At 38.7% G+C, this 14,785-nt stretch overlaps 1 protein-coding gene across 5 annotated transcripts in view; it reads right to left on the minus strand.

Moving 5' to 3' along the window:
* The window catches only part of ctnna2 (catenin (cadherin-associated protein), alpha 2), a 260,226-nt gene extending 249,143 nt beyond the window's left edge, over nt 1-11,083 (minus strand). For all 5 annotated transcript variants that reach the window (XM_061092617.1, XM_061092608.1, XM_061092625.1 and 2 more), the window contains exon 1: nt 10,982-11,083. In XM_061092617.1, coding sequence (XP_060948600.1) covers nt 10,982-11,083 — 102 coding nt within the window. The remainder of the gene's footprint in view (nt 1-10,981) is intronic.
* Between the last annotated feature and the right edge of the window lie 3,702 nt (nt 11,084-14,785).

A 14,785-nucleotide genomic window follows, 5' to 3' on the forward strand; every position in this document is an offset into this window, starting at 1 on the left:
CTCAACAATGGGCAACAGGGAACCATAGCAAAACTTCATAATGAACAATAAATCAGCCTTTTAGTGCATACAAACTAAAACAGGGGAGACAACTACAGGGAGTGCTGAAGACAAAAGTAGTCTGAAGGTTGAACTTGGCACGTTCATTTTTTATGAAATGGATTATTGTTTTCTATTCAGTAAAATAATAACAGTGTTCATCAAGTTACCTCAGATTTAAAGGCCATACGGAAAGAGGAGAGCCATGTGGAGAAAAGTAAAAGAAAGAAACTTTAAATTACTCAAATACATAAAATGCTGGATCAAGAAACAACTTTTTGGGGTTATCCGGTCTCAATTGAATTTCATCTGTGCTGATGTTGCTCAAAGACAAATGTGCAGACAACCGCAATCTGAGATTATCTGTCGGCTTCTTTACCTTTCATCGACTTCCTCTCTTATCCTTCATCGCCTGTGTCTCCCTCTTGCACTCTTACATTCACACAACAGAGCAGGGGGAGATGGACCCCTGCTGGCTCACTGTCAGAAGCCTGTGAAGATCCCTCACGGATGTATTCCACTCATATATCTGCTCAGCATCTTTGCAGGAGAGGCCGTGTGGCATTATGTCACAGTCTTGTCATCCCAGGATGCTTTGTGCTGTGAGAATGTGCGTTTGTGTTGGCTCACAACATGTCTGGTGAGGCAGATGTGTATGGATTCACCAATGCCTGGTTCACAGATTACCAGACATCACATGGCAGACTGACCTTGGACTCTCCTCTGCTGCTCCCACAGCTCAGAGGGTTGAGAGAGGCAATTTTTCATGCATATGGAAAGTGTCTCAAAATCGCTCACTCATTAATATATGTTTCAATACCACTTCTGTGCCAGGACTAAGTGCTTTTGATTTTGTAAACTACAGAATTAAAGGCTGAGCACTAAAAAGAGATTAAACCAACAAAACAGAATTAAAAAATAAAATACTTAAAGAATAAAATAAAACCAAATACTTTTGGTAATTTATACCTATTAAGGAAACATTAGGAATTGAAATAACATTTGTGAGCCCGAAGCAATGTCATTTCATTTGACTGTGTCTTGTCTTGTTTACGGTCTGCATAACAATTGAGGGAATTTTGTATTTATTATGCATCAATTCAATTAAACTCAGATTTTGAGCGAAAAAATATCAGTTTTTTGAGGATGTGCTTCATTTATCAAGATAATTACACTTTATTTAATGTATAACAATTTAATATGGGCTATTATTTATGGGAGCAATGATTTCTCGGATATATGCCCAATGTCTGCTAAAAAAAAACGACTGACGACTTTTGCTTTGAACAAAGTATATAGTAAAGTATACCACTATTTTTGATAATAGATTCAATATTTAATCAGAGTGTCACAGTCTGCTCATCTCCTGTCTGCTGGTATTTTTCCACTGACCTGTCTCTGCTCCACTCTACCTGTTAGCCACGCCTCCTCATCAGGCCAACTCTCCACACCTGTGACAGCCCTGGCTGCATTTAAGCCTGCTCCTGTCTCTGCTTCAGTGCCAGATTGTCTTGTGTTATGCCTGACCTCCAGTGTTTCTTTCCCCGGACTGATCACCTGTTGCCGACCTGCCTGCCTCGTCTCTGCACTGGATATTACCTCAGCCTTCTGTCTTCGACCACGAGTTTCGCCTATTCCCTCCTGGTTACGCTGTGGCTACACAGCTCACCACTGGACCTGTCTGCCAACTAGGTAATCCACCTGCTGTGACTTTGCCTTCAGTCAGCAACACCAGGCTCACTCCTTCTCAGATCTCGCAGAAGATCACTATGAACCAAGACTTTTCACCCTGCCACTGTATAAACTGTTCAAGACTGCAGTGATTAATAAAGGTCATTACCGACTGAGATTTCGTCTGCCTGTGCTGCTTTTGGGTCCTCACCATACCCGTGACACAGAATGTTTTGAAATGTTGGAATGTAAACCCTTTGATTTGTTTACATAAGAAGTTGTGTCTGATGATTAAAGATAAAAAAATGTTTTTTTGAGCTTTAGCTTTGATGTCGCTGTCAGTCTGACAAGAACATCAAAGATGGTGTGCTACTCAAACAGTATGTTTTTGTTTGTCTCAAAAACCACCTCATTGTAATGCAGAGTCACACGAAGGTCATGTTTAATTTTGCACAGTCCATCTTTTTTAGCTGACTAAGCATTTAGGACATGCACTTCATACCATTCCATTTTTTACCACAACTGACAACCTTTGACCATAAGTTACTGTCATTCCAGAACATGTGTGTTAACATCATCTCTATGAAAACTTACATACAACACTCTGACAGCGGAAGTGTCAATAACCTTGTTAAACTCTGTTTACTACTTACATCCTAATTTTTAACAATTCAGTTCACGTCTTTAATTATTGTAGTTAAAAATAGAAATTGGATTCAAGGTGTGAATATTCATATGGTAGAAGACATCTCGACATGTCCCAGTGGGGAAAGCACAAGTGCAAATGATCAAATTAAACTGAACTGAATTACATTTATTGTGTTATCGTGTGCGTGTGTTTTACTGTCACACTGTCATGGCTTACTCACAAGTACATTTAGGGTTAACATTGTTTACTCATTAACTTCAGTGGCTCAGGCCATGAATAATATGCTCTACATCATACTGCCTCACAGAATGATAAGTAAAAAAGGCAAAATCATGATTGTTTTTGACTACAGGGCAGAGTGGCTAGTTGAGTGTGTGCCTGTGAGAACAATGCTGCAAACAGGAAGGTTGCGTTTCCGAGGCAATGGTTGGCAGAGAGTGGTTAACACGCATCTGTGCATGGCGGCTGTTCAGAACCCCGGGGGCAAGCCATATGCTGACATAGCAAGGTGTCAGAAGATAGAGCCTTAAGACAGATGAAAGTGTGTTTCACAAGATCCAGGACTGACCCCAGGCTCTGGCAGAGGTAATGAGGACACAGACGCTCACAGAGGGAGCTCAGCGTAACGACACAGCTGTCATCTGCATCATATTATTGAATAAAAATAAAGTTGCATTACTAACTTATCACCTTTCTCAGGCCATTGGTTTAACTGTATTGTTGTTTTTGTAGTATGTGTGTGGACACACCACAGTAGAGTAAGAAACAATAAACACAGAAAGGGATAGAAGAGAAACAACTACTTTATAAAGAAGTTACTGTGCATTGATTTCCAACATCATGTTCACAGCAGCCTGATCAATGGCAAATATCAAAAACTAAACATTGTACAAAGGTCAGAGAAATATTGAATTCATGTTTCCATAATTAGAAATATTAGGATTTATATGTTTTATGAGTTAATTCAGCAAAATGTTGTGAAAAAACAACTGCAATTGTATGTATATATTTATGTAGGGTCCGATTATCAATTCAAAGAATATTGTCATTTATTAAGTTACATAACCTTTTAGCTTAGGTTGTACCAATTTTAGAGATATCAATATACTCCCCCCTAAAACCATTTTTAAGTAAGAATTTAGGAATAGCAAACTTTGAATGTTACAGTACAGTGTCACTTTACCGTAAATAGAATTTGCTTGTCCTATTATATTCTCCATTTGTGAACCAGGAGTTGTCACATGTCCAAGACAAAATAAACTGCAACATCTAACCTTGTTTGTCTTTCCCAACTTTTATGTTGCACAAAAGAGTTTACACAGGATGCAGTGCACTTGGATTCAAGTAAACTCATAATGAATAAAGAATAATTGTTCTGTTAAACACCATGTGAGGCATAAAGGCCAACAAAGATAAAAGCGTTCACAGGGAGGAGCAGGTGTGTGAGTCAACAGAAACATCAGAGAACTTAGGAAATGTCACTAAATCATGGGAGGCAGGAGAATCAGCTGATCCAGCTGTGGAGGTGTACATGCATTTCATAATGATACCAAATGTAATTTACACATTTAATTAATTTTGCTCATGGTGACTGCATATAAGATTAACTTAGATCTAAGTTTCCCACACTGTCGGATGGTTTTGTCATTATTACAAACTTCAGTTGAACTATAACATCGTCAAAAATATCATCTTGGAAAACATCACCATCATTAACCCCTGGCATCACTTTATCCTAACACCAAACTTTCATCTTGACAGAATGTCCCTGTTTTTCCTGCTAAGTCCTTCCCCTGCTCTTAAATTAAGGATTGCTTGCTCTAACATGGCAAGTGTTCGACGAGGAGCCTGCCAGGAGAAGCAGGGGTTCCAGACAGCCTTTGAACATCACTGCCTCTCACAGGGTTCAAAGCCTCTTCCAAACACTGTCATCCAAATTCAGACAAGGAGTAGAAAAAAGTACAAAGAATGGAGGACTTCTAAATCTCCAAATCCAGAGGGCTTGTTTCTTTCTTTTTCAGCACTAAACTTTCACAAATGTAGTGATGCCGTGGTAACAAGACCGCAACAATGCTCTGTATTACCTCGAAATGAATCAACTGCAATCTGGAGAAGTATTATCTTCAAATAATATCAAAGTGAATGTGCTTCAAAAGTGGATAGATCAATAAGGTTATAGCTGCGTAAACACTTGTTTCTGAGATAATCCAGAGTTATTAAACAAAGTCACAGTTCTGATGCCACTGTCGTCTTCATATTCCTAAAATTGACTTGTCTCTAAACTTAATTTGGCTCCGGCAGCAATATCCAAAATTACCCAACTTTGAGAGCAGCTACTCTGTGGTTTCAATGAAAACTCTCAGGAGAAGTTATGCCTCTCTTCTTTCCTCCGAAAAGTGACTGTTTGAGGTCCAGGCTTCCTCCATTCCCGCTAGCTTAATGGATTATGACAGTGATGCAGCATGAAGCCTTAATCCCCCTTTCCATCGTGGTCTCCCCTCCCTTAATTTTAAGCCCCTTGACTGGAGCTTGTATGCGAGTTGTGTGTCAGGTGCCGACAAGTTCTCAAACTCAACCATTTGGCCTTGAAAATTACACAAAAACAAAGGTGGTTGAATCATCCTCCGCTGACAGTCATCTCTGCCATTCAGGTGCCTGCAGCTCGCTCATTACCAGGCTCAATCCTGCCTCACTTTAAACTTAATGAACAAGAAAACCAAAATAAATCAGGACGTATCCACACCAATACTTTTCTGCCACAAATTCCCAATTACTTATATAAATAAAACATGAGACTATTGATCAGCAGCAACACAAACAGTGCCTTACTCATGTTGTGTTGTCTGTTAATTCACCACGTTCAACAACTTCACTCATTTATCCTGAATTTGTGCCTTTGTTCCCAGCACAACTTGCTTCTTTAGGCCTCAATTCATCAAGTCAGTGTTAAGCTTTAGAATGACAGAGATCCAAAGACCAACAGTGGCTGCACAACAATCCGAGAACACAGCAAACAGCAGCTCCTAATAGTCAGTTTGAGGAAGTTCACAAAGTGCAGAACCAGAATAACCTGAGCACCATCCTGCTCTCTTCAGATACAGATAATACATTAAAACATTACCACTGAGATCAAGCAAGCAAGTTGCACTGGCAAGGCTGGCATGAGTACTCACCATGAGTGAATCCATGTTAGAGTATAAAAAGCAGCCAGGGGAGTCAGAGCCCCCCCCCCCCCCCCGCAGAAGGAAACCATCACTTGGAAATAAGAAGTGATACCTCTCTCTGTTCTGGTAATGCAGATAAGATAAGATCCTGCCAACATCTCATGGAGTAAGAATGTCACGTCAATGACCAAACATTCCAATCGTGGAAATCCCATCCAAGAGTGGGACTCAAGTTGCGTTTTAACCCTGTAAGAGCTAACACTGTAGGTGTACGTGAGCTTAGACTTGAAGAGTTTTTACCTCATTGGGTGCATCTGCTCTGAGACTGATCACATGACATGAGACTAACAAGCTCTGCACACTTACATTCACCAGAAGTGAATATGAGTGAATATAAATATGAATCAGTCGTCCTCGCAGTAAAAGCACCGTAACACACTGCTTGGCACAAATCACACTGCACTTACATGAAGGGCTATAGAACGATTTAGACGCACTGTCTAATCGAGAAAGTGAATTTAAAGTTTCATTTAGTGTCACTGTCAACAAGTTTGTCTCTGTATAAACAGAACATCCCTTCAAACAGCAACACCGGTGTAGTTATGACAGAATAAAATGTGTTTCCATTAGTTTTGATGGTTGCCTTTAGGGTTGTATATAAATGTTATCTGGTATAAATATGCCAGATAACATGTAAAAATGGCAAATGAAAGTGCTGACTTCATTTCAAATGCCTTACAAGCTACTGTGTTGCATATGGGGGCAAATTATGAAGGGCTTTCCGTTTATACACAAACACAAGTAGTATCACCCAAACTATTTGTTGTTTCTTCATTGACTAAACAATAATTAGAAATTAAAATTAAATCCCTAGAAAATTTGTAAATGGATTTCCACAGAAATGTTGGAGCAAGTTATTGTAAGAGTAGATTTATTTTTCTTTCACAAAAGGTTGTGTTTCCCACAACAAAAGCAACACAAGTGAGTGGTGTCAGATATTCCTTTGTCATTTACTAAATTAAATGTCAGACCAGGATCATGTACACGTCACTAAAGGCTGGTGATGACTCAGCAGCTCTGCCAGGATTCTCAAAGACAACAAAAGGTGACTTAAGGCTGTACATCCTTACATGCCGAGCATTCAATTCAAAGTTTTATATTAATTCAAATAAAGATATATATTTATAGATGGATCCTGAGTGAAGAAAGTTTGTCAAACTCAAAACATGCCCCATTGTTTTATTTTTTTGGTGATAATATGAAACCCTTTCCAATTTCAAAAACCATGTTAAACATTCTAGCCAGATGCTTTCTCTTATTGAACACATTTCTATTACAATAAATAAAGTCTAGACTTTGGTCATTGAAAACAGATCAACTTCTCTAAATGCCTCTCAATGCTACTTCCCTACAATGCATTAAAAGCATGCTGCCATCACCTGCAGTAAGAATTTCATAACAATATCAGGACCATGCTGCTCTTACACGCAGTGATAAAGGAGGTCCCTTGGTATTTGTGGAACTGGACTTAGCAAGTACACAGCAGTGGTAAGAGAGGCTTGGCCATGATGAACGAGCCTGCTATCTCAATGTAAGACTGAGCTTGTTTGTCTACCCACCTTAAGCAACCTTTCATTCCTTTCAACGACACTGAATCATCCAAATTGTTTCCTTCATATCTGAAAAAGCTTACATTTCAAATTTATTGCAGAAAAGATGGACGACCAGAGCAGGCGATTGTGCTCCCTCCAATTTAGGCAGTTTAGCCATTTAGCGACAATAACATCTTTGTTTTTTTACTATTATTGTGCAGTGGAGTAGATGATGAATTGGTATTGACTATAACATTCATCAATTCACAAAAGGTAATAGTCAGACTGAAAGAGCAAATGAATTACAGATCATTTAGTAAAAGACAGATGATGAATATCACAAAATCACATAATTTAGCTCAATAGGACGCAGCAGACGGTAAAACGAATTCACACGCCTGGAATGAAGCTGTCTGAATGAATCCAATATGTTTAAAGAAGCTCATGATCCTTTCTTCCTCCTAACATTAAGCAATTACTTTCGTGACACTTTGACGACCACTCACAAGAATAAACACAGGATGAAGCTGACAGACAATGAAAAAATACACACACCACAACTCTACATGACAACCTACTGTCTACCAGCAAGTTTCAACTCAAACCAGGCATAAAGCTGTGGAGAAGGACTTGTTAAAAGAAATTTAATACCAATCACTGGGGAGATGATGCCAATGGGAAAAAAAATCTAAACATGTCTGGGTTTTCCTCCAAGCAAACAGCAATGATGCCTCATTAGTAGTTTTAATAACCCAATTAAAGCATATAAGCGCAAACCCCATCAAGTTATACAGGCAGAGATCAGCAGACGGATGGTGATGTTTGATGGCCTGCGATAACTAAAGCTTAGAAAGTTAATTGAAATGAATCTGGAGAGAAACACATTCTCAGCTGCTAATATTCAGCCATATCTTGATGTGGTCTTTACTGCGTTTCCTCTTAGTGGTGTTATAAAGGCACAGAATGACTGAATACAAAACATACCACACTGGGAACCAATGCGCTCATGGGACGCATGGGCTCTTATTTGTTGACAATGCATTTTCCTTGGCTGCAAAATATTGTTGTTTTTTTTCTTTTGGTCATTTGGCACAAGCGCAACTTTGTCTACCTTAGCAGAAAGGCACAAAATTAACTGCTACAGGGAAACTCAAGCCACCAGAGAACTAACAAGCAAGTTTAGTGAAATTATGGTCTAATGGATCACCAGGATTTGCACTTAAACATGTTACATCTGTTCACTTTAGTAAAAACATCTGAAGCACCACATTCTACTGTTTGCTTGCATGCATTCAATGTGATGCATGCTTGCACAGACCTTATCCAAGAGCTTAATTAAAGCATTTGTCATTGTGACTCACAAGAAAACAAACAAACTTTGAGTCACAATACCTAATCCTGGGCAAGCCTTACAGATTTTGCGGTTTTAATACGACTAGTGCATATCCAAAAGAGCCTTACAAAATCAGAAGATATATTATTCTTCAAAACTCGGATGGAATGGGCCTCTGGAAGTCAATGATATTATGTTCATGGGAATAGCGTTAATTCCAATAAACGTGTGGAATTTGTAGACTTTCTTTTGTTCAGTTCAGCAATTTAATGTTTTTTTTTTCAATACAGCCTACATCTAATTCAATGCGTAGCTGCACAGTAGTTGTTTTAATATTTTTGTAATTAAGTGCAACGTGTCAAGGCCATCAATGTGAAACCACAGAATCCCTTTCCTTCAGCAGCAGGGAAGAGGGGATAAAAAGCCTGTGTATTGCTCTTTTTACACGAACAAAAAGAGCATCTAAAACATTCTCTTGGGGCCCGAAGAGTAAACCGGCTGGATTTCGAGTCTCAGACTGCAAGTAAACCTACCCTCTCTAAATCTAATATCCACCTCTGTCAGTGGGTCAGCAATTACCTGCAATAAAGCAACTTTATTAGGCCCTTGGATAGTTGCCAAAGATGTCTCTGGAGTAAATAGGTGCACTCCCATCTGAAGTCTGCATTTATCCTGAGATTGCAGTGATTAAGTCTTCTAGATTTTGTCGTGAGATCACTGAAAATAAATAGCCCAGGTTGTACCGCTGCTCTACTGTAATACAAACAGTTGCATCAGTTTGTGTTAAGTGGAGCCCAGTCTGCTCTGTTAGTTTAATTAAGAAATCTAATTACAAAATAATTACATCAACTAATTATCGCACAAAAAGCATGGTAGTTTCTTTAAATGTAAAGGGGCTGCTGTATAGCCTGAAGCACACACCAGCAACATTAAAGGAAAACCGCTCTCTCAGCAACATCTAAGTAATCTGCAGCGGACAAACTGTAGCATAGGGGCAAGGCTTTCGTTTGCCAGCAGCAGCATTGTGTATGTAATTACCATGTCCGACAATCATTGGAATACCTCGTACGCCATGTATCTGATAGAACAGTTGCCTTTATATTTTCAAAAAGATGGAAGCCTGATGGGATTAGTTGTTAAAACAGCAGCTTCTGGTTGAGATTAGATCCAAGCAAAAAATGTTATTAGTTGTCAGATCCAGACTTTTTCAACAGAGAATAATGTATAGTTGAAGTAAGTGTTATACCTTATATTCACATGAATCTGTTCCATTCAACACGCAGTGTGACAGTGAGTCAGCACGCACAACCAGGACCATAGACTGTATACAGTATATGGACGACCTGAATGCTCCAAAAGATGTGGAGCATTCAGGTCGTCCATATGCGCCAATATGCGCCTTAGTGGCTGGCAGAAGTTTAGGTCTGCCTACTCCATGTTAGGGTTAGGGTTAGCCTAACCCTGTTCAGTTTTTTTTTTTTACAAAACTTGTTGGAATGATAAGACATGGGCTAAGAAATAACCCATCACATTTTGTGGAGGATTCCAACAAAGGGTCAGATCCAGGAACTTATGTTACTGTCTAACATTGCAAGATAGGTAGTTTCTCAACATTTTTGTTGGTTTCCCAGAGAATAACTCATTGGATCAAAACAACCAAGTTTTTTTCAGTCTGGAGAAATATCTTTTAGTAAAAACTAAGACAACCCAGGATTCAGTCACAGATCAAATAGAATAAATTGGAAAAGATACAGATGTGTAGAAGTTGAGGTAATAAATAATGCCACTAACAATACAATGTGATGCAAGAGCAGAAAAATAATTAAAGCATTAAATTAAAAGAGACATATGGAAAAAAGAGATGACAGACTAGATGAATGTCATCACATTACTACGGAGACCATGCAAGCTTTTTAATGAGGGGTTTGATTAAAAATCTTCAATGAAAAGCACAATGCACGCCACTGACTAGACTAGTATCAGACCACTCAGCGAGGCTCAGCGAAGCCCTCATGGCCATTACCACAGATGTGCTGGTTTCTATTATTAATCCAGATAGGGAGATCATAGAGTAACATCGTACCCAGAAGATAAAATCCTTGCCACCCAGTTTTCCCTAATGGAGGTGCGTGGAAGAGTTGAGAAAAGCTCTCTTGGTAGGAGCCACATTTGTCAAACAAGTTCTGAATCAGAATCTATCAAATCTAAATAATATTAAACTTTACCCACAGACTGTCACAATAAGCAATGTTCAGCAATCTGTTCAGCTGGAAAGCCAAACAAAACTACTGGCAACGAGCCAAAGTCCTTGGCTGTCACCCAACACAGTTTAACATATTTGTAACAAGTGATCCAGCTAATATGCGAGAAAGAAAGTGATCAATTTCGCTCTCATACTGAGCTAAAACAAGTAACTTTTCTCATATTGCCCTTTACCAACGAGGCCATCAGACTTTGGAAGACTTGAAAACACTATTCACTGTAAACAAAAACTTCAAATGATTCGAAAATAAAAGAGTGCGAATTGAAGTACCTGTGTGACCAGGGGCTCCAAAAGCCTTTCAACAGTCAGGGTGCGGATTTCAAGACTCTTGGGGTCCCATTTCAACAGGATGGGGGAGGTGGCGGTCGTCATGGTTGCTGTTGAGGAAAAAGAGCAGATCAGTGGTTAGAAAACTCTTTAGCAGTGAAAACCCTTTGGCTCAGTAAAACACACTCTGATCACCAATAAATACCGGGTTTCCCCAACAATTACAAGCCCTAAAGGCATGTTTGTGCACTGCTAAACAGAATGAACAGGATAGAGAATATGGTAATTACTACCACCATAGATGGAGTACATTTTTTTGTTTGAATGTCGTTGTCATACACTTCAGTATTAGACGGACATTCATTACAACAGATGTTCTTTTTGAATGCAAAGAGTACCAGTGTCCCTACGTCTATCACAGAGTTTTGAACTAAGGTTTGTTTAAAGCTGCTGAGGGTTAGTGAGTGTTTTAAAGTCCATTCATGGTGAGCCTTTCAAAGTTAATAACCCTTAACAGTTTTTCATTTAGTCCCGTTGGGTTTCTGAAGCCAAGTGTCACATGTTCTGCTGCCACAGCAACAAATTCCTCACACACGAAACCGACTTCTTAGTCTCTCCTGACATGTTGAGTGCAGAAATCAATTAGGGAGAAAATCTCTCAAATAGCCAAGAATTACTTCTGTCACAGGTGATGAGCTCAAAAAGCGTGAGGGCTCGAAACCCTCAACAGCCTGGAAATAATTAAGTGAGAGGAATATGAGTGAGAGAGGAATCTACGGTACAGTAACTCAGTCAGCTCACTAGTGGCCACAGTGAGCAGGTTACCAACCCAACAAAAAAAGTGCTTAACAGCCTAATACTGCAGTGGTTAGGGGAGGATGTGAACCATTCAGTTTCAGTCTAATTACTTTAACTCTTATTTTACTAATACTAAAGATGTTTCAAGATTGTGCCATTGCTACTATTTGTTTGTTTGTGAAAAACCTAAAACTTTAATATATTTGTGTATATGTTTTAATGATAATGGTCCAAATTGTGATGTGAAAAACCAAATATTCACAATTCTCAAACACCTTGTACGAACCATACATAATTGCAGCTCACTGTCCTAAATATTTCTATAAATAACTTTCTCACTTAACTCTAGAACATATCTGTACAACATTGCACTATGAAAAGCTACACAAAAGTGAGGGAGAATTGTAATGTTTTTTTGAGTTGTGAAGCTCGATATTTGTTTTAGATTTGCCCATATTCCTTTACAGATAACCCGAGCAGCATTCTGATCACGTTACATCATTTACATACAAACATTGTTGGAACTGTAGCCTTTTACTGAGAGTAATGGAGGCAAGCAGACACACACATCTAGAAAAGTTGAAGAATAAGTTCAACTGAAGTTCAGCTAATTTGACCACCCTCCCAGGAGCCTCGTCTCTGTACTGTAGAAAACAGCCAAACCAGGGGTAAAACCAAGTAAAATTCATATACTCCCGAGATGGAGATGGTCTGTACAATTCTTTAGACAACCTGCTCTGAAATTTTGATTTTTCGATTACAGTTTTTAAAAGCTCTTAAATTAAATGGGGTTATATTAGGTGAACGTGAGAACAGAACAGCTGGCATGGGGGTGGCATTGTGTTGTTACTGAGCGGATGTGTTTCTACAGTAAGCAATTTCAGAATGGGCCAGCTGGGACTGGCCTGGTCTACTGCCAATGTCAATGAGGCAGAAGGGAATAAAGAATGTGAATTAGAATGACAGATCTGGGCCAGAGGCCCCTAATACTACACACAGTGGGATAAGATGGATGAACAGTAGGAAACTGGCAACCTGGAGCTATTGATGAAACCACAACTCAGACATACTAGTTTCCTCAAGAGAGCATAGACATTTATATTAAAAAACGTAATTTCGTTTTCAACTTCTGCAAGAAAAATTGGGCAGGAACAATGAATCAGAGCTTGACCATGACTCATGAGTAGGGCTGCACATATCGAGCATTTTGTTATCGATTAATCTAACAATTATTTTTTATTTACTTGATTAATATAATAATGCTTTTATCAAAAATAAAATGTAAAAAAAATTGTGTAATTTATTGGCAAATAAAAAACAAGATTAACTTATTTTCTGATATTTTATGGACAAACAAGTCTGCTTACATGATTTCATCTGTAAGCAGATTATCTGTAGCGCAGATAATAAAATAATTCATGACGCTATTTCATGATGACATTGCAAGACTTTTTAGAATTTGAATGCAGCGTGTATAGAAAGGTTAAAGCAGACATGACAGTCTCATTGAAATATAAAAGCTCTCATCATTACAATAGAGGCTCAACTGAGAGACAGCAGACTGCAAGCACAGCACGCAAATCACAGTTCACAACACTATTATATCACTGCCAGTGAAAGCGATTGTTCTGGTGACTCGTGATGTAGTTTACTGTTGATCTATGTAACTGCCATGACCATGTGCTTCACACCTGCAGCTTTTATTTGACTCCAAGCAATAAAAAGTGCATTGTCATATATATATATATATATATATATATATATAGTACAATAGTGATGGAAGGTCTTTCCACAACTTTTACACAAAATCAAGACCCATGAAATAAACTGCACTTTTTCAACACTATGATGACCGGTTAAAAGGTTAAATTCAAGATGCTTGCAGATCATAGAACCAATCTTGTGTGCATCAGTGTCTTAAATCACATTGTCCACAGCTTTGAACAGCACCATGTTCTTAGCAAGATAGAATGTGACCGCCTCAGTCAGTCTCTTATCATCGTAAGCTGCTTTTGTCATATTTTTTTCGACTGCTCTAAGTCATCGGTCAGCGATGGAAATGTTTCAGGACCTTGTGAGACACAGATGACTGGGATCACAGCCTGAGCAAAACACTTATATTTTTACTTTTGAGGTTTCACATTTCAAGTGCCTCAAGATAATACATAAAATAAAATTGGATTGGATTATGGTGCTAGAATAATATTGTGATAAAACATTCCAATGTGGTGACCGTTGCCTCACCAGCTTGTTATCTGACCTGCAGCAAGCTCACATTCAATAGTTTTTCATTTCTGTCAACGCATGTAAATTAACCTATGATGGAAATATCTGGTATAATTTAGCCAATTAGTAAAGTCAATCATCCTGTCGGTATGTGATAATGCATGGCTCCATGTTATTATGATTGACAAAGTACAGTCATTACAAACCTGGTATATAATTTCAGACATTGGACATCTGGTAAGAGTCCCTCTCACCGTCATTCCTGACGACCCAGAGCATCAGAAAAGGACTTTTTTTATTATTGTGAAACTGCATTATATAGCTTTTTTTTCAAATGTTGTTGTTTCAGTGGGAAGGGGAACTCTGTTTATTATTCAGCTCCAAGTAAAAATCTCCTGAACAATGACCGCTGAATGAATGCCAAACTAAAAGAGGAATTGCAATCTGTTTACCAATGGAGACAACTCCTGTGAATATTCAAATGATATGTTTCAAGTACACAAATGTTGCATTAAATGTCACCAAAGTTGTTATCATGCAATAGTGGACAACCCTGACCGTAGCCAAAATATGAATATAAGTAAATAAAATCTTCACAACCTGCAAGAATTTCAAGGAAAATGTTCCTATGATGGAATCTCTCACCAAGCTAGAACCACAGCAGCTGAGAGACCGTCATCTGTCAAAGAGGCAGTTGCACTCAGCACATTTAGCTGCACCATTTAACAACAAATGTGACAGTACTGAATGCATTCGAGGGCTGTTTCTGAAATTAATGAAAAG

Source organism: Limanda limanda, chromosome 2 (genome assembly GCF_963576545.1).
Source record: "Limanda limanda chromosome 2, fLimLim1.1, whole genome shotgun sequence".
Classification (NCBI taxonomy): Eukaryota; Metazoa; Chordata; class Actinopteri; order Pleuronectiformes; family Pleuronectidae; genus Limanda; species Limanda limanda.